This window comes from Bactrocera latifrons, unplaced genomic scaffold (assembly GCF_001853355.1).
Source record: "Bactrocera latifrons isolate USDA-ARS-PBARC rearing strain unplaced genomic scaffold, ASM185335v1 scaffold_34, whole genome shotgun sequence".
NCBI classification, from domain to species: Eukaryota; Metazoa; Arthropoda; class Insecta; order Diptera; family Tephritidae; genus Bactrocera; species Bactrocera latifrons.
The window spans coordinates 39,372-64,061 of record NW_017536979.1 but is presented as its reverse complement, the minus strand read 5'-3'; the positions used below and the strand labels follow the sequence as shown (position 1 = coordinate 64,061).

Genomic DNA, 24,690 nt, shown 5'->3' with positions numbered 1-24,690 from the left:
GGAGTGATCACTTTTTATTAATGTCTGCCAATCAGTCCCATAAATTAATCCCTAAAGCATGCGCATACACGAGATAGAATCGATAAGATTTTTCTATCGGCAGTCAGCATTTTTTGAAAAATAAACATACATATACATATGTCAGTATATATTTATATATGTAAGTATGTATATATAAATCGTGAGTAATAGACAGCAATTGTATATAAACATGTTCCCGCCGTCAAATATAAATGAACGGACAGAAGTGCGATAAAATATTGAACAGATTCTATATTCAAGAGCCAATAATGTGTATTTAGACATTACGTTATAAACTGTGTAGTATATTGGAATAAACAATAAATCTGTCTAGCATTGGCAACAAACTTGCTGCATTAAGTCAAACGCAATTAAATGTTGATATTTTTGTTTCCAAAATTTTTAGGTACAAACAGTACACATTTCCTTCTCATTCAGAATGTTTATATAGATACTACCGAAAACAAGACAATAGACATTTTTTTTACAAGCGCAGTCGAGATCCACACAATTTACGAGTAATTTTTTAAATATTTTAAAATTTTGCAAATAAATATACATTTATTATAACAGTACATTTGCGGAATTTTCTTATATTTCCTGTCAACACGCTTCTCCTTGAATATACTGCTCATTCCTTAAAGCGTTAGCTCGCTACACTCTTCATCCAGCTTATTTTTATTGGCGCAGAAATGTAGGTAACAGCTTGGAAACAATAAGTATAAAGGATTGCCTACAATTAGGCGCTTTTGTCTTAAAATCAATTTAGCGCAAGATGTACATAATAGACTTAATACAGTACTCCACAAAGCAGCAATTTCAGTTTGCGGAACCAGAAAAAATCCTACGGAGCAAAGTCTGGTGAATACAGTGGTTGATCGATGGTATTCTTCGAATTTTTGGCTTTAAACTCGGTACCCATATTAGAAATTTAGCTTTATCGGGATAAGGCAAGCAAGAACGTGTTTCATAGCCAAAATATCTACCAAAAGCGTCCGAATGGACTTGCGAGAGATGTCGAGCTCTCTTGCCATCTCTCTATCACTATACTGTCTTCAATGATCTCTCGACCGCATTTGTAAGCTTTGTATCACTCGTCCAATATTCTCGTGATTGCGCACACGAAACTTGGTTAGAAATACAAAATTTTAGACAAATTCTTTATTCGGAATTTGTATACATTGCAAAAATCGCAACGCACTACTGAGGTGTACCGACTTAAGCAGCTGTTGTAAATACACTCGCGCTCATATTTGACAGAGTAACCAATGACTGTCCTACCAACTTAGCAAAATACATTTATTTGAAATATGATTTACTAGGGAATGTTATTACAATCTCCTCACAGAGTATATTCCTCCTCTTCTATTTCGAAACAACAACGTGATCGCGTGCTATTGCTGATATGTTTTTAGTTTGTTGATTTTACAACTCAAATTTATTTAATTTATGCATAATTCAATGTTTATCTCTAAAATAAGATAGCAATTAATTCCAAATTCATACAAACACTTAATAAACAACTCACCAAAGGAACTAATGCACAAAAAAAATAAATGTGTCTAAATATAAAATACATGGACTTAGATGGAACCACACATGAACAACAGCACAAAAACTCAAGCAAAATTGAAAAATCTAAAACTTGCTTTGTTATGAATTTGAGTCAACAATTCATTAGGCACATACTACACATGAAAGTGATGTAGAAGGTAGATTCACATATCTATAAGTTTGTGGCATTCTATCAGGATATTTTTCAAATATTGGGAAGTCGAAATGTTTTTTGTACTTTGCCAATAGATGTCGTTGCACACTAATTATCTCCAATGCCATCAATTACACTGTTAGAAAGGTGAGATTTTTTTTTTTAACCTAAAATAAATAAAAATTGAGTAAGTTGAAAAAACGGTACAGCTGTTTAAAAATGGGTTAAATTAATGAAGAAATTCGCTGTATTTTGAAATATTTGTATAAATAAGGGAAGAATGCCTCGCAAGCCACCAAGGAAATTTGTGAAGTTTACAGAAACGCTGCTGCATCAGTTCGCGTAGCACAACAATGGTTCGTTCGCTTCCGTTCTGGAAATTTCAATGTAAAAGATGCAACTTGCTCTAGTCGACCAATCGTTGAAAATGTCGATAAAATTATGGAAACGATTGACCAGGACCGTCTCATAAGCAGCAATGACATCGCTAAGGAACTTAGCATTCATCATCAAGCGGTTTTAAACCATTTAAAAAAGGCCGGTTACGAAAAGATGTTCGATATTTGGGGTCAATAAAAAATTGAAAGGACCGAATTAACATGTGCGATTCTTTGCTGAAACGAAATGAAATCGAATCATTTCCGAGGCGAATGGTAACAGGAAACGAAAAGTGGGTCAAATACGACAATAATGTGCAAAAAGATCATGGTCAAAACGTGGTGAAGTTCAATAAATGGTCGCAAGGCGTAGATTGACCCCCGAAAGGTTATGCTGAGTTTGATGGGATTGAAATCGAACCATCCACTATGAGTTGCTCCGGCCTAGTCGAACGATTGATTTCTACATTTAATTGTCAACTGATGAGATTGAAGAAAGCAATCGAAGCCATCAGGACAACGCTATACCATACATATGTTTGATGACTTGGAAAAACTGGGAGAGCTTGGCTGGGAAGTTTTGACGCATTCATCATATAGCCCTGACCTTGCACCATCGGACTACCATTTGTTTCGGTTAATTCAGAAAGTTGGTTTCAAGCCTTTAAATTACTTGTCGTAGTTTTTCGCCGAGAAACCAGAAATGATTTACACTGATGGAATAATGTCTACAGCGGAAAAATAGCAAAAAGTGGTCCACCAAAATGGGACATATTTGGCTCATTAAAGTTCATTGTAAATAAAAAAAAAAAAAATAATAACTTAAAATTTGATTAGAAATGCGAAGAGACTTTTCGACGACCCTACATAATCTTTAATTTTTCAGCAGAGTCCAGTCCTCATGACTTCTTGTTTCTAAGCCAAATCTATAGATTATTCGAACATTTTTACTTTACTCTGGATCATCTCCGCATTATTCTGGAAGTTAAAATTATACAGAATTAATAATTTTGTAAAAAACAACTAATACTTCATTTTCAAACATAGACTAAGAAGGCTCAACATTGTTTCATCTCTGGCTATGTCAATATTGTTGATATTTCTAAAAAATTCCAAACCATTGTTATATTCACATGCGTTTCTTTTCATTTGAATAAAGAAATGGAATAATGAAAAAAGTTCGATATTCTCAAATAAAACAATTAAAATTTTAATTAAAGTGAATTTGTTGCTTTAGCTTCGTATAATTTGCCAATTACATGTGCATATTATTAATTGGCTACAAATAGTATCAGCCGCAAAGCATGCGCAAACAAATGCTTTATTACAACTCGAGTACAGCAGAGTGCACAGAGGCACCACACTGGACCCTCTCTTCTGCCCAGCACATAAATGAGCAAGGATAACATAATGGCTTACTCGGCTTGCTGAGGCTTCGTTCCGCCCCGTACTGCCACTGTCACTGCCAGTTCGACTTGTTTACTTTTTCTTCTACACACTGTGCGCTGTATTTATCCAAGCATACATACATACCCACATACATCCATACACATGTAAATATGTTTGTGTGAACATTATCACTGTGCTGTTACTGTCACTGCTGCTTCTTCTGCCACTTTGTTCGTGTTTATGCTCCTACTACTGCGGCGAGTGCGGTGCTGTGTTGTTTTAATGGCTCCATATGGCTTATACGCGACTCAGAAAAGCTCTCAGCACTTTTAATTTAAAAGCTAAGGATGTGCCATGCCAGCACTCAGTCGCAACACAGCGCCACGCGAGTGCAGTACGCCGAAAGTGAAGCCAAGGAGAACACCAAACTCAAGCAGCCTTTCATTTTGGTGGCCAACAGTGGCAACAAATTGCAACAGTATTGCAGTTTTAAAGTGATTCAGTGCAGTGGTGATTTTGTGTGAGTGGAACTAGCTCTCTTAATTAGCAACTTAATAGCCAACGAAGTTGCTTAACAATTACAGCGCATAATTTCTACGAATACAAACGGATTCGCGAGTCAATAGTCGCTATCGTAAAGCAGGCCGCAAGTCTAGTAGTTCGCTAATTAAGAGGAAAATGAAATTTGAAGAAAACAGTGTTTCTAAATTCTAAACTCATTAAGTCCACAAAGCGCTAATGAAGAACTAGTAAATAAACAATTAATTAACAAACAAAACGCTGCGGCTGAAAAGAGCGGCAACATCCAAAATTTCAAAACCTAATAAATGCTGTTTGAGCTATGCATGGTAACAACAACGATAACAAAAACATAGCAATTGTATAATTTCGCAAATATTAATGAAGATTTATTCAATGCGCCCGCGGCTGGCTGCTGCAGTAACTTTGCTTGTGTGTCCGTCAGTAATTTATGGAGTGATCGCTCCTCCATCTCGTTTCGAGCTATTCAATGAAGCCACCGCTGCTTGAATTTGTTTATTTTTTTTATTTTTACTTTCAACTGTGCTGCTAATTGGTGGCTCTTCCGACCAGATTTACTGAAGCGGCTGAAATGAAGTAAATAAAAACAAAAAGAACAAATGTGCCGGCAGCTGAGCGAAACAGCGAGTTCCAGCCGGTATTTTATATGTACTAGTATTTTGCAACTGGAAACAAGTTCTGAAATGCAAACGCACACACGCGCCCACCAATTGAGAAATGAACACAAAAATTCGTGTGGATTTTTTTAAATTTGTGACAACATATTGTTTGCATTTCGTAGTTGTTTGCAATTTTCGAAAATGTACTTTATATCGCTTAACGTGTGTGGCTTCTAGTATTTCAGTGGTTTTTAAAGCAATACAATTCTAATTTTGTGCCGACAAGTCGACCCTGATCGCTGCTTAAAAGTCGAGCATAAAATGTTATCTTGCTGTTAGTTGGCGCTTTTGAGTTGCTTTTATGCATTTTTTAACCGCAAACAAATATTTTTGAGTCATAAGTGATATTTTTCAACGAAATTTTTTATTTCTGTTTATTGTTTGGTTGATTAATATTATGAATGAATTGGATTAAACTTTGCGTCAATCACATTATGATTCATATTGGTTTGGTCAACAGTTCATATGACCTCTGCTATCGCTTCTTTCGTTCCGAAAATTTTACCAAAGCAAGCCACAATAATTGATATGGATTATATAATATTCTTTTCACTTTAATATTTCGCAAGTTATTCTAATTTACTTGTTGTGATGTGTATTGCATAAAATTGCTTTAGTTACATATGTTCAAATCAGAGAAAAATAATGAAAATAACTGACGTCACAATAGCACTTTTTACCAAAAGCAATTTGTTGCTGTCACTTAGCACAAGCTTACAACAATGTGTTCAATCGACATAAACTTGCAGAGCACTAAAATGGATGTGTCAGCTACAGGAAAATTCAGTGGAAAAAGTTAAGTAAAAAGAAAGTGAATTATGTAGTAAAAAGGAAAAGAAAGAGAAGATATATGACGATGGAATAAATAGTGAATTCCTTTATTCTGTTCAACATTTTTTTTTTTTTTTTTGTGCATTTCTGTGTGTTTGGATAAAGTGAACTACAAAATTTGGCAATTAAAATGTAAGAATTGCGAGTCTTGTGGTTATACACAGATATGACTTCAATATCGTAATTAAGAGTCAGGCCACCAATATATAATAATAATTTGGATATTTTTAATAAGAACGTTACCAGAATGTGATTTTTATATAAATATGCCACTAATTACGAATATATGTAGGTAGGAAATCAGCTTATGAATTATGAAATTTTCGAATAAGTCCTAAATAACTTTGCGTTTGAAGAGGTTAAAACAAATGGTCATAAAAAATAACTTTCTTACCAAAATCGTCTCTTATTAATATTATTAATATATATAATATATGTATATTTCTTCACTCATTGAGTCTCGACACTCAACTTTTTGCTTGTTGAACAGTTATGGCCCACAAATCTTAAAATTTGTTAATTGGGCAAAAAATAGTAAGACTTTTTTATTTAAATTTCGCGCGAAAACCAATTCAATGAAATTTGTTTTCTATGTTGGTATTACTATCAATGATAACTGGGCAAAATGTCACATCAAATTAATCAATAGTATTTAGTATATATTCCTTTTCTGAAATACATAAAGTGCATTCGGCGATGAGTGAAATTATTCAACAAAGAAGATCCATTAAATTTTGTGTGTGCGAACTCAAATTTCTGATGCCAAAACGTTTAGAAAACAATTTTGAAAGATCATTTGGGCCCAAGAAAAGAGAAATCACGATAGGTTCCAAAATCACTCAGTCATGAAACGTATTATTACTGGCGGCGAGTCTTGGATCTATGCTTACGATCTGGAAACAGACGATCAATTGGCCGAATTGGTCGTGGCAATCAAGCTTATGTTGCAGTTTTCTTTTTGAATTGTGGTGCAATCGAAACTTCTTTCAACCGGCCAAACTCTCCATGAGGAGTACAATTTGAGTGTTATGCCTTGTTTGCGCGAAGCTTTTCATAAACAGAGGCTGGAATTATATGCCGACAACTCTTAGTTTTTGCTTCACGATTATGCACCGTCACATATTGCTTTATTGTTCTTCGTGAGTTCTTCGCCAAATTTTTCCTCGATATCGTGCCGAAACCACTGTATTTGCCTGATTTAGCTATTCATCAAACTCAGACAAACCGATTTGAGTCAATTGAAGACATTAAATGTGAATTGCTACGCCTATTTAAGACTATTCCGAAAACTGACTTTTTCGAGGATATGAAAAAACGTTAGCAGAGGTGTATTGAGGCCAAGGGGGATTACTTTGTGGGGGGCGACATAGATTTTGAAGAATAATTTAAGAATCAAAAAATTATAAACAAGATCTTACAATTTTTTGCTCTTAAAAATGAAAAGTTATTTTCTTATATACCCCTAGAACGTCCGACTTTATTTACTATTGGTGGATCTAACGAAAACCTTTTCTGCAAAATCACCTTCGATGTTGAAATTATGTTCGATGAAATAAAGTTCAATTCAAGAAATTGCTATTCAAATTTTGTTTTTAAAATAAATTTCAAATTTGAAAATTTCCAAAACCTAACAAAACAGAAAAACGTTAATTAGTTGATTATCGCGGTATAGTATTAGCGCTCCTACTATGTATTTATTATTGTTAATAATATTTGATATTTATTCAAGGGATTAAATGCTAGCGTAGTAGCGGGAACCGTTAGTAAATTCTTAAAAAAAATTAATGACTATCCTCGAATATAATTTATTCAAAAATCTTCAAAAGCATATTATTGAGGTTCTCGTATAATGAACGTTAGAAAACATGTTTTTGAAGTTTTTTAAATTCATAAAACGGAGTTAAAAAAACAATAATTGACTACAGTCAAAATTCTATTGTTATTTACTTAAGAAACATTAATCATAATATTATTAGACGTGGGGGTTAAGGTTTACAGCTTTCACTCAAGCTTTCAATGAAGCAAATGTCAGCATGTGAAACGATCAATCAATTCAGTTAATTATATACTCTTCTGAGTATGAGTGGATGTGTGCTAATGTTTTTGTCAATAATATAATTGGCAAGCAAATTACAATAACTAACTCGAAAGTGTTAATTACCAAAAACAATCGTTCGTAATTTGAAACCATAAACACTAAAAATTGCAAACTCATCAAAATATTTACTTTCGTGCATGTCTATGTCTACATAGGTGAAGAAGTGAACAATTAAAAGCATAAACTCGAAAGTATAATGTGTTTAATCATATCTAAGTTCTGTCAAAAAGGGTAAATATATTTATTTGTAGAAGCGAGTGAACTAAAAAAGCGCAGTTGTAATAAATCACCCGTTCGACAAATAAAATAAAAACACAAAGCAGTGGTCTCCTGACACCAAACAGTGATTAAGATAATTAGCAACCAATGAGCGCAGCTGTGAAAGTTCCAAATAATTAGAAACAAAACAAATCTCGCTTCGGTGTGAAATATTGTGCAAGAGACGACTTAGAGATAACTTTAGCCAACCGGCTCTGGCACAACACAGCAACAAGACGCCGCAATGCCAGACACAAATAAATTACTGAATAACGGTTATCTGCGCACACCGCACATCTTCGGCCTAAGCACCGGCAGCAGCATGGATGACAGTGGTGCCACAGCGGCCAACTCACCACTGTTGGAGGACAGCAGCGGCGTTGCCACAACTGCACTGTCGGACGATAAACTATTGAGCCTGCAGCAGAATAGTCGAAACCTGAACAACAGTGCCGCGAACAACGGACCGCACGTCAAATTGCCCATGGTCGTCTACTTGGGCAGTGACAGCGGTGGCGGTCGCGACGTTGGTGGTACAAATATGGGCACAGGTCTGGGCGCCGGCATCGGCGGTGGCGCAGCACGCACAGCGCTACAGCGCAACGTACCCTCGCCCTATCAGAGCACCACAGCACCGATGCATCTCAGTCACCGTAACCATCCCCACCAGCACAGCGACTGGCTGACCAAGGAGCCAACGCAGCGGCGGCGTTTGCTTATTTTGGCTGCGGCCTTCACCGTGCTTGGCGCTGCGATCGGCGCCTTGGCGATCTACTTTGCGAGCAGTAATCGTTGTCATTCGCTGCCCATGGCAGGCACGGCGGTGAGCGTCAGTAGCAGTAGTAAGGACACGGAACCTAAAGGTAAGTGGTGGTGATGCGCGGCTTTTGAAGATAATGCTAATCACAACAAATAAATTCATGTTATTTATGTTTGTGAATGTATAATAACTACTAGCCAAATGTATGCGAACTTGTTGGGGACTCATGTGCTTATAAATATTGCGTATACGCCCTGTATCCACCACAACCTTACTGTAGTGTATCGAGTTTATGAAATTTTTGGTTAAAGCAGCAATTGCACGTCCACGGATGCTATTTAGAACACAAAAATCGAGAAGTTATAACATGAAAGTGGATTTATAACATTTTAACCTAGATAGTGCTCCACCGTGCGAAGCTAAATTGTTCTTGGGAAAAATCGATTTTGCTTCTGCTAGAGATGCTTTGTAGTTTTTGACGGTTTATAGTAAACAATAAAGAAATAGCTTGAGTTTTAGTGGAACTTAACATCTTATAGATATTTTATGTAACATAAATTAAAGAAATTTATGAATATTATGCAGTTCCAAGTAGGAATCTCTGCTACTGCGTGGAAGATGACGGTAACCAGTTTTAAAATCTGTTTTCTGTATTTTCATGTACTTTTTAAAAAGAGCAGTAAAGAAAAATTCATATGTGATAGTTCAATTACCCTTATCATATAAAATGTTAATAATTAATAAAAGCTGGCAGTGAAGTAAACAGACACTCTTGCTTCTATCAAGATAAGTTATCTGCAACAAAGGGGTAAAACAAATTTATCTTAATTGTAGACTATCTCATCGCTCGACATTTTAGTCATTTCCATCAATCAATATATGTAATCAGTGGGCTTGGACTTAGATATAAACGAATCGCAATTCTATGAGCGATATACATACATATAAGTTAAAATATCACCAATCAATTACGGAACACCGCCACGGTCTTCGATCACAAACCACATGTATATGTTTATACTATACTCGTATACTTAAAAGTATCCGAATTAAATGAACAATAATCAAATTATATCAACGCAAAGATAAATAGGCTTTTGGGTACATATACATATATGTACTTATGTGTGTTTATCTGCACACATATGTTGGTATTTTTATATAATATATAAATGCGTAAAATGTAGATGACAGACATCAAACCGATAATGTTTGAATATAAACAGCCAATTTATGGTGAACGGCATTTACGTTATTTATATATTATATAGGCTTATGTAACCATATAATGCACCTCCTGGTTCACTTAGACCTTTAATTTTTTGAAGAGTCGATGTTTAAGCATTCAAGTAATATACTTAAAACTTACTAAATATTATTCTAAACGCATTATATTGAACACTATCGCAAGAATAACGCAAGAATTTAATTCTTTAAAATAAAGCACTTCGTCTATAACCCCATAAGCGGTGCCTATGCCAGTAAAAAAGAAGAAGAAATAAAGCATTTTTACATAATTATTGAAGAAATTTTTTATGCAGATGGCAACTCTTAATTCAAAAATATTCTAACTAAGATTTTATTATTAATTTTATTACTTTCTTGAGTAGATCCGTCTAATCTCGGTGGATGACAACCATTGTATTTTTATAACTTAAATAAGGTATAGTAAGTTTTCCAAGAAGTTTTAACATCCCCAAGGGAACTTCGGATACCCTACAAATATATGTATAAACATATTTTCAGTGGAACGTGCTAAATCGTCATAGCCATGCCCTCTGTCTATTTGTCCTTTAGTTTTCGATAGGAGAATCTGAATCATTTTCTTCCCAGTGTGCTGCTCATTTGTCGAAACCGCTAATATCGAACCATTATACCACATAGCTACCACAGGTCACTTTAAGTGTGTCAGATCGAATCACTATATCATATGTATGTGGGAGTGGAAGCTGTGGGTCAAAGGTAAAATCTACATGTATGTTTAGATGTCTTGCGCACTGACCAATCAGAATTAAACTAAACATTTTCATAAAAAATAGTTTTTTTTTTCATTCTTAAGTAACCCTATTTAAACTATTTCAAAAGATAAATGCCAAACAACGTCGCTTGAAAAAACGTTTTTCTTTGGATACAAATCGTAGGCAATTACGTTTCTCAAATATCGAAAAATTAAGTATTTAATAGATTAACTTGATAAGTTTGACTGGCAACTCTGTTTGACATATATATGTACATATGTGACGATCAATGTTTTCTTGAGATATTTTTTGCGAAAATATTCCATTATTTTCCAATTTTCCTATTTACTGCAAATGTTTACAACTGGTCAATATCATCTATATACTAAGGTCACCGTCAACTGATATTGTCACTATTTTGTTCCCCTTCACACTTGAAAACATTCAAATTGCGCTTCATTCATTCACATATAGCATATATACCAATATCAACCACAGATGACAGTCGGAGAAGTAACTGGGTCAGTGCTCAATAAAATCGAAAAACATTTCAATTCGTTGTAATTGCATTCCTTCCTTTCCATTTCATTCTATTCCATTCAACTCAATTCTATTATATGCTGCAAAATCGGTTTATCACCAAACCTTAAATATACCAACATACATACACACAGCCGAGTATATGCATATGCAAACTGCAAGCAAGCAAGCGACCGTCAGTCAGGCGACGTCTGAACATATAAACATTTGGGGTAGCCAGTGAAGCGTACACTTAATATCCGCACCTTCTTCCATTGTTATTGTCGCTTCTCATTTTGTTGGCGCTTGTGTTGCTGACAAGGGCTGATGACGACACATGCAACAGGCGTCGCACGCGCCCAACAGGTAGGCAAGCAGCCGAGCTATGAGCGCGTAGCAAACAAACAGTCCGCATTGGAAACACTGACTGCCATTTTCCATTTTATAAATATGCATACATACACGTACATATATAAATATATGCGGTTCTACATGTGTATGTATAATTTCTGAAGAATATTGCTTCAAAAGAGGTAATATCGCATAATAAATTTTAACGGAAGCGAATATGTACTCAAGAACTTTCAGTATATATGATTTTGTAAAAGGGGAGCTCTACTTAATCGCTTTAGAAAACAAGAAGAAACCAATAACCGAAGGAAAGAAATTTTAAATTTTCAAAAAGATTATTACCACCACTAAAATCGATAATTGCGTTATATTTCATACAAGTCGCTGCGCTTTCTTATTATTTCACCCACACAGTCCAGTTACCTTGACTTGACGTCTTTGATGGTCACATAAACCGCTTTCTAACAGCGCTACTTCTCTTCTCTGCTAAGATCACAAAATTTGAAAGTGACAAGAGAAGAGAAACGCCACTTTTTCTTACTCTCTCAAAAACGGAAATTAGCAAAGTTTCGCGTGCACAGAAATTTATATATATGAAAACCATCATGAATACTTTTGCTCGCCCGTCACCTCTAGTGCAAAGTGCATTTTAGCCTTTTCTCGAGCGAATTTAAAAAAGTATAATAACTTTTTGATCAACGCAGCATTGGGTACAACAAAGAGTGAACGTGACTAGTTAAGTTTGCCGGAAAATCGAGTGAAATTCCATTTCCTTTGCATCTGCCTTAATGTCTTTTGCAAAACGCTGAGAAGTAGAGATTGGCATGCAGGTGCATTTGTTCGTATGTATTTCTTTCGACGTGCAAAGTGAAAGCGCTGATAATTTAATGGTAGTTTTAAAGAATAACCTTCAGCAGCAAATATGACATACAATTAATAATAAAGTATTAGAAGAATACGTTTATAGACAACTTTTGTTGGTGTGCCAGAATGTATATCGCAAATAATTATCAGGAACGTAAAGTAGATAGTCTTGCTCAGTTAAATTCTCGGTTTGATTCGGTTCCGGTTACGAACTCCGAGTTTCGCGAAACGGACATCCTTGGTTTAAAATATCTAGTTCCCTAATATATCAACTATTACATTTTTGGTAACCTCAGAGAAAAACCCCAATATATTTTCAACCACGGAGCGAAAATTTCATGCTTCTTTGTTTTGTTTAATTTTATTATTTTTTATTATATTTTAAAGCAAGTTGACCACCCATTGGCGATTTATATTTTTTTACCTCATCGCCATGAGAGAAGAATACATATACAGGGTTTGTCCGGAAAGTAATAGGACTGATTATCTTCCGCCGCGACTGTACTTCGGAGCGCGCGCACCGACTGGATTCGGTAGAGGCGTTCCTAACTAACGAACGAGCTGCTGGTCTTTATCGATAATGCAGTATCCGTTAGTGAGAGGGCACAATAGACCTTAGGCCGCGGTGCATTACCTCAAATAATAATCTATCGTTAGAGCAGATATACGCGATTAAATCTGTGTGAAACTCGGTAAAACTGTGACAGAGACGTTGGATATAATCAAACAGGCTTACCCAGATGTTGTCTTATCAAGAAGTGGTGTGTTTTGGCGGCACCAGGCCTTTTTGGAAGACTGGAAAGAGGTCGCTGATGAACACCGTGCTGGGAGACCTGCGACTTCGACAAACACCAACACTATGAATCGTGTGTGCAAAATTCTGAACTCAGACCATCGACTAAGTATTCGTTTAATTGCCCAGATATGAAAACTATCACAGTCTGTGGTTCTGTTCTCAAAAGAGAGACTGAAGCGGCCCTAGTAAATGTCATTGACGTCACAGAACTGTGCCACAGTATTATCAATCAATTATTTGTATTTTTTTGCACACTCTCACATCCAAAAATATTTTTTTCAGATTCAAAAATTGATTTTTCAAACCGTTTTCTATAACATTTTCGCAATCTCATCAACAAATCACGTATGCAATTGACCGTTTTCACTGTTACACAGCAGTTGCTCGAATTCCATATGTTACCATGTAATTAGATATACACCCAGCTAACGCTCGAGCAATTTAAACAGAGTTAATTTGATTTTAATGTACGGAACGCTCCGCCACCACTCAATCTGATATCACGACGCTCGTCATCGACACACCAAAGCCAATCACGCGCACACATAAGCATTTACATACATGCGAGAGTGTGTGCGGGTGCTCATAGCCAATATTCCACTTTCATATCCGGTAAGCTTTTGAGCTGAAGTGTGCTGATCAGTTTGTAACATATACCTACTACACATAAGCACACTCAAGCGAACGTATGGGAGTATGTACTTATAAATGTATGTATGTATGTGTGCTTGGAGGAGCGTTTGTTGTCCATTAGTGCAGCGCATTGATAAATTGTTGGTGTGGTAAGAGCGTACTTTTATCGATTTTAATGAACAACATCGTTTAAAGCGATACGCTCGAGAGGAGTAAACATCCATATATAACGGTTTGCATGATAGGTCGTATGCGTACAACAATTCAATTAACTCACCTTCGACGAGTTATAGCCTCAGTTTGCTTGTATTCCCCACCAGCCTTTGCATGTTGGTGTATGTTTGTATTTTTATACTAGCAACATGTTGCTACAGAGTATAATAGTTTTGTTCACCCGAACCAATTGTTTATATCACTTAAAACTAATCGAGATAGTTATAGGGTTGTATAGATATAATGGATCAGGATAATGAGACAACACTGATAGTCTGTCCGTCTGTTGAGTAAAAATTAAGATATTTTGATGAAACTTGGTACACATCCTTGGCAAAAAAAATAGTACATAGATGGGCGTATTCGGGACACTGATACGTCCATAAATCGACATTAACCGAAAACATATAAAATGCCATAACTAAATTGAGATATAAAATTTTAATGGCACAGGGGATCACACTATCAAAAAAGTTTTGAAAAGTGAGTGTAACCACGCCCCCTAATATATTTAATGTTCATATCTCCTAAACCACTAAAGCTGCTACAACCAAATTTGCTAAGCTGAAATATTATAAGAACTCCTACCGACAGGAAGAAAGATAACCCCGCTCACTCCACATATAACGGTACTGCTCAAAACCACTAAAAGCGCAATAAATCCATAACTAATTCGCCATAGACATTAAATGTCGTGTTTTAAAATTTACAGCGTATATGTGTGGCAAAAATGGATGAATTTGAGTGAAAACTTCATTCGCCCTCCTTATTTCCAGGATTTTTGAACATCTCCTTATGAGTTAGTGTATAATAATATCGGGTAGATATTAACCCAATTCCGTATAATACATATAGTGACTTTCGTTTTTCCAACAAATCTTATGCCGAATTTGTCGGCCAGTAAATGAGTTATATTTATAGAGTATACATATATATATATAACTTCTTGTATTCCGATCCTCTGGTTGACGTTTTACATTTTAAAGTATTTTCCTGGCTTTAATTCTTGCAAGTTGCACCCGAGTTTAGCCCTTCCTTATTTGTTAAATTTAACATTGTTACACTTACAGTGACTGACACTGCTTCATATTGCAAGCTTTTGTGACAGACTGCAGGTGAAAGACCAACAATTTGCGAGGGTGGTTTTGTAAGTACATACATTTCAAAGACATTATTTTTGTTCGACGTGGATTTTCCCTTCCTGCATTTTCTTCTTATTTTCAACTCTTATTTAACAAAACCGTCATTATATTAATTACTTATACTGCAAATTTTCCAAAATCTTTGGTTTTAAGTAAAGAAGTCCGCATTGTTGTCCGCATTCTTAGTATCTCCCATGAAAATTATAAAGTACTCTTATGAATCGTAATAAAATAGCATCAACCACAAGCCAAAATATTCAGGTTTAATGAAAAATCATAATAGTCATCACAAAGATAACCTTATATGTTGGAATTGCGATGAACTCGCTCACTTCAGAACCTCTAGATTCAACGACGTCACTCGCTTATCAAACTACCCTTTTATATATATGTATTGATATATATGTATGTATGTATTTTGACATATCTGTCCGACTCCATGGCGTCAAGCTGTGGCTACTTGCCAGCCCTCAGCGTGTTATGAGATTGCAGCTGATGTCCTCGCCGCCAACTGGTTGTTTTTGCTCATGTCGAGAGTATTAAAATCTCGTTTATTTCCATTGGTGTCACTTGCCACATCGTCCGATCACATAATGGTGCACATGTACGAGTGCGGGAATAGAATTGCATTCGCTTGTCTTTTACTCTGCCAGAAGCTTGCGCAGAGCACATTATGCCGTAATATTTAAATCCTCGAGGATAGATTGGCCAGATTGCTTTCATTTACTTCACTGTAACCACGGCGGGAGTTATTCCGTTAGGACTGTTCGGCCAACAAATAATTTATATGAATTACCATAAAAGCTCAAAAAATTATTTTCAGTAAACAAAGTAAGGTATATGGAGAGAACGCAAATATACCTTTATTTAAAGAGAGTTGCAAGTTTGGGACCGCAAAATTTTAAAAAGTTTGTTTAAACAGAACAAAAACACTGATATAATAAAATAATATAAATGCAGCTTAGATAATATATCTCCTCCTTCTGTATTGGCGTTGACAACGTCATTTCTTTTCGCTGTTTGGTGCCATTATAGATACTAAGTGTATCCAGGTCTTTCCTCACCCTGCCTTTCCAACGGAGTGGAGATCTTCCTCTTCTCATGCTTCCTCCGGCGGGTACTGTGTCGAATACTCACAGAGCTGGAGTGTCGTCGTATGTCTCATACAGCTCATCGTTCGATGCATTGCGCTATTCGCCGCAAGCCTATGCGCAAAGAACCATAAATCTTCCGCAGAACCTGTGTCTTGATAACTCGTAACACGACTCCGCTAGATTTGAAGGCTGACTTTGTTATCGGCGCTCATCAACATCTTAGAAGTTATGACGGAGCTTTTAATATTTTTCAACGTCAATTTACATAGCCGTATTAGTTTTGCGGGTATACCAAATGCAGACATCGCAGCATAAAGAGAGCTCCTTTTCGTGCTGTCAAAAGCAGCTTTGAAATCGACGAAGAGGTGGGGCGAGTCGATTCTCTTTTCACCGTTCTTTTCTGGTGAATATCTGATCAGTTGTGGGTTTTCCAGGCCTAAAGTCACCCTGATAGGGTCCACTCAGTTTGTTGACGGTGGACTTTAATCTTTTACACAATACGCTCGATAAAACCTTATAAGCGATCTTAAGAAAACTTTTCCCACTTGTAGTTGGCGCAGATTTTGTGTTTTTTTTTTTTTTTTTTTTGTGGATTGGGCAGAGCAGAACTTAAATTCTATTCGTTGGACATGTTTTCGTCCGACTATATTCTACAAAGAAGCTGATGTATGCTACTTATGAGCTCTTCGTCGCCATATCTGAATAGCTCGGCCAGCAATGCATCGGCCACCGCCGCTTTGTTGTTCTTCAGACGGGTAAATTCTAATCGAACTTCTCCATGATCAGGCAATGGAACATCGTTTGGAGAAACGGGTTCGACATCTCCTGGCGTAATGCTATCATTGCATCAGTCACTAGATTACCTCCAGATTTTGCCAGTCTCCGCATTTTTTCGTAGAATTTTCGATCACTTTCCCTGTAGGCCAGCTTGTCAAGCTTCCTTTTATTATCTGGAAATGCGTCCTCCTTAACTTACGGTACCTATCCCATATCACGCGTGTTGTGGTCGATTGTGAGGTTGCGAGGTAGGCAGTCTGTTTTCTCTTCATTGCGACACGGCATTCCTCATCGTATCAGCTTTTTTTTGTCTTTTCCGAAAACCAATAGTTTTGTTTATAGCGGTAGATACGTAAGGAGCTTGAAATGCCCTCCCACAGTTCCTTATGTCGCTCATCAGAGCCTGTTTTGTTCTTTTCATTGGTGATGTTTTTTTACGCGGCGGGTCCCAAACCCAGCGCACAACCCCTGTTATCCCTGCGCACTTTAGCTCGCCTTCAAACGGATGTTTTTGGCTACCCAGAGGATACTTAATCTAAGACCGGAAGTCGTGGGCTACTTCAGCCATTTATATGTAAAATAATCATTTCTGGTCATTTCCTAGCGAATTGCGATAAGAGAACTTCCTCATTTGCTTGAACTTATCCATACATCCATCATGAAAACTACAAGTCTAAAAAAAGCACCCTTTATTTTCAATCAATAGACGAGGCGGAAAAAAGGTTAACATTTAAAATTAAAAAAAAAAATAATGGAAAACTACCTTATAAACTGAGATCATTGTGTTACAAATTTCAGCTTAAATGATTAAAAAAACATTAATTAGGCAAGAATTAATGTATTTTATTGTCTTTTCCAGATGTGAAGTTTCCTCAACGAAATATTTGCTTAACGGAAGATTGTGTACGGACAGGTAAGGCATAAAAAATAATGTATAAATTTAAATTATATATCCTCGACGGCGCAAACAAATTAAGAAAATAAAATAATAGCAATATATGGGGTATTCCTTAGACTTATGTTTGCGCTTATAACATACATATACCGAAGATAGTAATATACAAATATAGCAGGACACGCAAAATCATGAAATGCACACTATTGTAAAAACCTTGACAGGCACATGGCATTCTACTAAACTATTGCCAAATACATGTTACAGACTTCAAAATAGAAAATATAAAAAAATACAAAAAAAAACTTTTATTATTTACAATAAAAAAATTGCAACACATATGCATCCACGCCAAACAACAAAAAAAGCATGCAACTCAATTCCCACAACGCAACCAGGAATTAGAAAATACAGCCAGCAAGTAAAAAGCAACAATGACAAACAAATAATGTTAACGATGACAACGACGACAATCTTTGTTGTCAACAATGTTCATCACCGCCACATTGTTCATTATAACTGGACCTCCGCTACAGCTGGCCGTACGCCGCGGCGTCAAGAGCGAATGAATGGATAAAGTAAGAATACGCTCGCTAACAGTCAACTGCCAACTGGTAAATGCTCGTCCAATTCAAAATGCATTTCATATGTTCCAACATGACATTGCCAGCCATTTTGATTTTTATTGGTGGCACAAACATGTAATTTCCTCCTCAGCATAACTCTCCAGCGGGCTATTTGATGATTGCACATACGGACACGCACATGCACGTAATTACACACTCATACACATATACATATGTACATGTACATATGGATGCGTGTGTGGGAATGGCTTTGACTGGCTGTTGTTGCCACTGCCACTGATTCGGCCCATTGTTGTGGATGTTGCCGTTGTTGTTGTTGCTGCTGTCATAGCCGTTGTCAAAAGGTTGTTGGCATGCCGTGTTGTTTTTATTACTGTCGTCTACCTCTGTTGCTGTCATGTTAAAATGCTCCATTTGCTCATAAAAGCGCCCGCAATTGTGTGTGTGTGTGGGAAATTTTCAAAGTCTTCTTTGCTACGCTTGTATGCTCACAGATTGCCTAAATTGAAAGCGGCAACATTCATCTTTCTTGTCATGTTCATGTAGCATGTGTAGGCTTGTCGCACATATTTGTCTAAAATAAAAATATCGCCAACTTTTGCATAGAGAGCAAAAATCAACTCCAACAACAGAAAAGGAAGGCACACGCTTAATAAAGTTACTTAGTGAAGTTGCAGCTTTAAAAATAAAGCTTAACGGTGGTACCTGTCGCAAGCGTTTTGCTCTACGATGCGCAAGATAACGGCCAAACGAAATGTAGCAGTCACAATCTGCCGGTTTCGCATGCTGACAAGTGGGCAATTACACACACATGCACACACAAAGCTAATATAAATACTTCGCCTTTTATAAACAATTATGCACACATGCACACATTTCTTCATATATACATATGTATATAAGTGTGTGCGTTGCTCACAAAGTGCTGCAATTCACGCACACGTACCTTATAATGTTCTACAGCTCCACTGGGCGTATGAGTAACATAAAGAAGCGCTCTGTGTCAGCGCACTCACACTATGGCCTGTAAATTGTATGTACTCATATAATGCTTATATGCATTTGTCCGCGCGCAACAACAAGCATCTGGTGCACATGCGAACTAACACAACCCATTTACCCTGACCTCTTTCTATTAAAGACACACCGACACTTGTGTATTTCCTTGTTTTAAAACTTTAGCTCATAACAAATTTCAAAAGGCGGTGAGGGACGCAAGGAAGCAAGCAGGCGTGCGCTATTTACAAACAAATATGTACTTATGAGTATGTACGCGCATAAATATGAATGTGCGAAGCAAGAATTGATGTTTTCAGTAAAAACTTACACAAATACCTTCCATACAGTGAAAGAAACTGACCAGCCAAATGTAAAACCGGAGAACTAGGCAAATTTTGTCAGTAACATATGGCAATGCTAAAGGTTTCCAAAGACTTTACAAAAGAATTGTCAAATATCTACCCTCGCTTTTTCATGCCGACTAGTATCGTGCAGAGGTTAGAGCTTCGTACTACAAGGCAACCGGTTTAAAGTAGGCTTAAAATGTGAGGAATGGTTTAATGTAGCAGTGACTGAATTCAGAGTAAATTTTGAAAGTATAATAATTTTAAGAGCTGAATAGAGTAATAAGTTGTGCATTAACAAATGGAAAATAAAATTAAAATAGATTAAATATAAATGAAAATTAATATTTAGAAATTATATGCTAAAGTTGGGCGAGATAAAATCTTCAGTTTTTTACCTTGCTAATAACGGATTTATAAACATTAATGCCCTAAGCTTTAATTTGCTAAACCATCGGAGATTAGCGAGTTTTTGACATTTTTATACTAGTGTCGAACTATGGAAATGGTAGCAGACTGGGTCAACTGAGATCAGCAAATTCGTCTGTTTTTATTTTATAGTAAATAGTATGAACTCGAACAAATAACGACGTTTTGTGCACCTGAACTAAGCTGCCACCGTTTCCTACAGGGTCTGTACATACAAAATTGTTCTCCTACATCTAATATTTGCGTAAATATTGCAGCACTTATTACATTAAAAGAACAAATAAAAATGAAAGAAACGCTTTTAAGAAATTTTCTCTGCAATTAATATTGAATTATTGCATTAAAACTGTGCAATATTGTTATTATTATTAGTTTCGTATACAATTAAATTTATTAAAAGTAGAGTACAAACTGAACAGAAGCTGTAGTGAATGCTTGAAGCAGTACTAAAAGGGGAATACAGGCTAGGTTAAGAAGAAGGCAGTACCCAGAAATTGTAAATAAATGCAAAATATTTAATTATTAATCAAAATTTATTGTGTCGTTTTCAAAGAAATCCCCACCACATGCACTTATGCCAACGAGCTTTCCAGTCCTGGAAACACTTTTCATACGACTTTTTGGGATGGCCTTCAGCTACTTCAGGGAATTTTGTTTTATCTCTTCGAGCGACTGAAAACGGGTTCAACGGCGCGGCAATTTCAGTTTGGGGAGCAAGAAAAATACTGGTGAATGTTGTGGTTGATCGATGGTATTCATTGTGCTTTTGGCTTTAAATTCGGTCACAATCCTGGCTCGAAATTCTAGCCGTTTTCGACGGATGTTCTCACGCAAACGCCTCAATACGGCAAAATAGAACCCTCTACTGAGCGTCTGTCGCTCCAGAACAAATTCATGAAGCACCAAACCACGATTATCGAGAAAAAACCAATGAGCACACCCTTGATTTTTGAGCGGCTTTGGCGTGGTTTTTTGGTTTCGGCTCGTTTTTTCCCCATCATTTAGGTGATTGTTGAATTGTCTTCATATCATACTCATAACCTCATATCTCATCGGCAGTTATAGTGTTCACCATGAGTGTGGGATCGGAACTCCCAAAAATCAAGCATGTCCAAATAGATCTGTTCACGGTACTCTTTTGGAAAAAAATTAGCTTTACCTGGCCAAGTTGAGCAAGAACGCATTCATACCCAAAATCATTCGAACGGACTCGCGAGAGATGTCGGAACCTTCTTGTCATCTCTTTAACACTTGCATTCTAATGATTTCAAGCACCATATCCTTTACTTTAATATTTTCATCAGTTGAAGAAGTCGAAGTTCCGAAAGTCCAGAACGAGGCAAGTCTTCAACAATCTCTCGACAATCTTCGAAAGCATTGTAGCTTTTGTTTTTGATAAAACTGAATCACCGTAAGCCTTTTGCAATATTTGCAACGATTCCGCAAACGAAATTTTGTTAGAAATACAAAATTTGCGACAAGTTATTATTTCGATATTTTTAACCATTGTAAAAATCGCGCTCAAATTTGTCAGAATAATGAAGGACAATCCTTCCAACTTACCTAAATGCATTTCTTTGAAATATCATATACCCAGGTCATTTAATTACAATTTCCGGGTGCTTTTTTGTCACTTGTATATACTCGTAGGTGTTTAGTACGCAGAGAAAATTGTGTGAAAATATCACATTTTCAACCAACTGCCCGAGAAAATTAAGCGTCTGAATAGAACCCGGTAGGTTTTGGGTCACACCCCAACACTTGTAGATGTAAAAGTTATAGCAGAGCGGGGTTCACTTTTTTCGAATTTCGGATTGTGTTTTAAATGTGGGGAGACTCACAGCTGGCAACTTCTCATGATAGCTAAAAACCATAAGTGTCTGAATAAATACTTAAATACGAATAGATCATTAGCTTATCTTTCCGACACCATTTATAGTAGCCATGCTAGTACATATAGTCTTCATCGACTTCCTTGAACATACATAGACTTTAGCGCAATCTGTTTTAATTGTAACTGCCAGTTTTCTTAAATTTTTTATTTTTTATTTTTTTTTAATAATTTCAGCTGCTTCTTTACTTTCGGCCATGGATACGTCGGCGGACCCTTGTACGAACTTTTTTCAATACGCTTGTGGTACGTGGAATAAGATACATATCATACCCGAAGATCGCAGTTCGATAAGCACATTCGAGGTGAGTAAACAGTTCACGATCACCGCTTTAAAAAAATAATTTAATATTCAAAATAAATACGTCTTCTAAATTTTCTATTTAAAAAATCAGATATTCATTTATATACATACATATGTATATGTATATGTATGTTCATATTTTCATAAATATTTTCAGGTTTTGTCCGACGAACAGCAAGTGGTGTTGAAGGGCGTACTAGAGGAGTCCATTAAAGTCGACGACAACAAAGCCACCATCAAAGCTAAACAGTTTTATAAAAGCTGTATGGATTTACGTAAGTTGAGCACAGTTGTTGCGTTCCCTTGCACTAGTGAAATTCAGCTGTATAACTACATCTTCTAACATCTTCAATTCCTCTCCTACGGTTTAGCTCAGATTCGCAAAATTGGCGAGGGTCGCTTAAAGGAGGTGCTCCAGTCGCTTGGCGGTTGGCCAGTGATCACACCGAATTGGCAGCCGCCCAATATGACCATCGAGCAATTAATGGGACTTATACGTGGTAATTATAGTGAGCCGGTGCTAGTCGAGCTATATGTGGGCGCCGACGATAAGAATTCTTCCGCTAACATCTTACAAATCGATCAACTACAGCTGGCGCTGCCATCACGCGATTACTACCTGAAACCGAGCAGTGAAAATGATTTGAAGGCCTACCATAAGTATATGACGCAAACTGCAATACTACTGGGTGCTGATCCCGTGACTGCAACGCATGAGCTAGATGACGTGTTGCAATTTGAAATTAAACTAGTGAACGCTTCACTGCCCGAAGCGGATCGACACGACACGAGCGCTATCTACACGAAACTCACTTTGCCTGAGTTGCAAGCTCAAGTGCCGCAACTGAATTGGACAGTTTTTCTAAAAACCGTACTAGGACCCGATATCGAATTGTTGCCGGATGAGGTGCTGGTCAGCTACGCCATGCCATATCTCGTGGAAATGGGTAAGATTCTAGAGAATGCCGATCGCCGCGTGGTACACAACTACGTCATTTGGCGTTTGGTGATGTCAATAATGGCACACATGATCGACGAGTATCAACGCGAACGCATTGAATTCCGTAAAATACTGCTGGGTGTACAATCGGAACGCATGCGTTGGTCTCAGTGCGTTGAATGGACAAATAAAAAACTGGGCTTGGCGGTGGGCGCGCTCTTCATACGGGACAACTTCAATCAGGAAAGCAAGGATACGGCCCTTGAAATGATACACACACTGAGGGAGGCATTCAATGAGTTATTAACGGAAAATCACTGGATGGACGACGAGACGCGCGCGGTGGCTAGAGAAAAGGCGAACGCTATGAACGAACGCATCGGTTATCCGGAAATTCTCAATAATGCAACGGAGCTGGAGAAAGAGTACGAAAATGTGAGTTTGTGAGTATATACAAACATGCGGTAGTGATAAAAATTATTTGAAAAAGCTGTAATTTAAGTTTCAACCATTATTCTATGATAACCCCAAATTTTTGTATGTTTATGCTACATTTCTTTGTTTTTATTTTTACCTTAAGCTCACAATCGTCCCTGATAATTTCATGGAGAATGTGCTTAACATACTGAAATGGGATTCGGACAAAAATTTACAGCTGTTACATCAGCCAGTCGATAAGGAGAAGTGGACGACGGAACCGGCCGTGGTAAATGCCTTCTATAACCCAAACAAAAACGATATCGGTACGCTCTACTTGAAGTTCATATTGAAGCAAATCTCTTATTGCTTTTATTTTACAGTTTTCCCGGCAGGGATATTCCAACCACTATTTTATAGCAACAACTATCCGAAATCGGTTAACTACGGTGGAATCGGTGTCGTGATCGGACATGAAATAACCCATGGTTTCGACGATAAAGGTAAGGGAAATTTTTAAAAAATCAAAATATCTTTTTTTTTATTATTTTTAAAGCGCAATTTTCAATACTTTGTATGTAGCAAGATCAGTATTGTTCAAAACTTTGACATCTTTCCCAACTCTAAGATATCTCAATACTATTAACACTTTTTATTATCCATCACAGGACGGCAGTTCGACAAGGACGGCAACATGATGCAATGGTGGAACAATGCCACCATTGAAGCTTTCCGCGAACGTACACAATGCATCATCGATCAGTACTCTCGTTATAAGATTGAAGAGGTGGGCATGTATGTGAACGGTCGCATGACGCAAGGTGAAAACATAGCGGATAATGGTGGACTTAAGCAGGCTTTTCGGGTAGGCAACACTTTTTCCATGATAATTTGAA

At 36.9% G+C, this 24,690-nt stretch overlaps 1 protein-coding gene across 8 annotated transcripts in view; it reads left to right on the top strand.

The window, feature by feature from the left end:
* LOC108971425 (membrane metallo-endopeptidase-like 1) overlaps positions 1-24,690 on the top strand; it is a 29,132-nt gene that overhangs the window by 3,829 nt on the left and 613 nt on the right. For 2 of the 8 annotated variants that reach the window (XM_018937486.1, XM_018937487.1), the window contains exons 2-9: positions 7,875-8,744; positions 17,848-17,901; positions 22,311-22,438; positions 22,595-22,712; positions 22,809-23,812; positions 23,958-24,120; positions 24,178-24,297; positions 24,463-24,659. In XM_018937486.1, coding sequence (XP_018793031.1) covers positions 8,126-8,744; positions 17,848-17,901; positions 22,311-22,438; positions 22,595-22,712; positions 22,809-23,812; positions 23,958-24,120; positions 24,178-24,297; positions 24,463-24,659 — 2,403 coding nt within the window. In that variant the 5' untranslated portion in view covers positions 7,875-8,125. Of the gene's footprint in view, positions 1-3,875; positions 4,016-4,083; positions 4,344-5,472; positions 5,490-7,778; positions 8,745-17,847; positions 17,902-22,310; positions 22,439-22,594; positions 22,713-22,808; positions 23,813-23,957; positions 24,121-24,177; positions 24,298-24,462; positions 24,660-24,690 lie in introns of those variants that run through there. The other 6 variants (XM_018937484.1, XM_018937482.1, XM_018937488.1 and 3 more) reach the window with 5 other exon arrangements.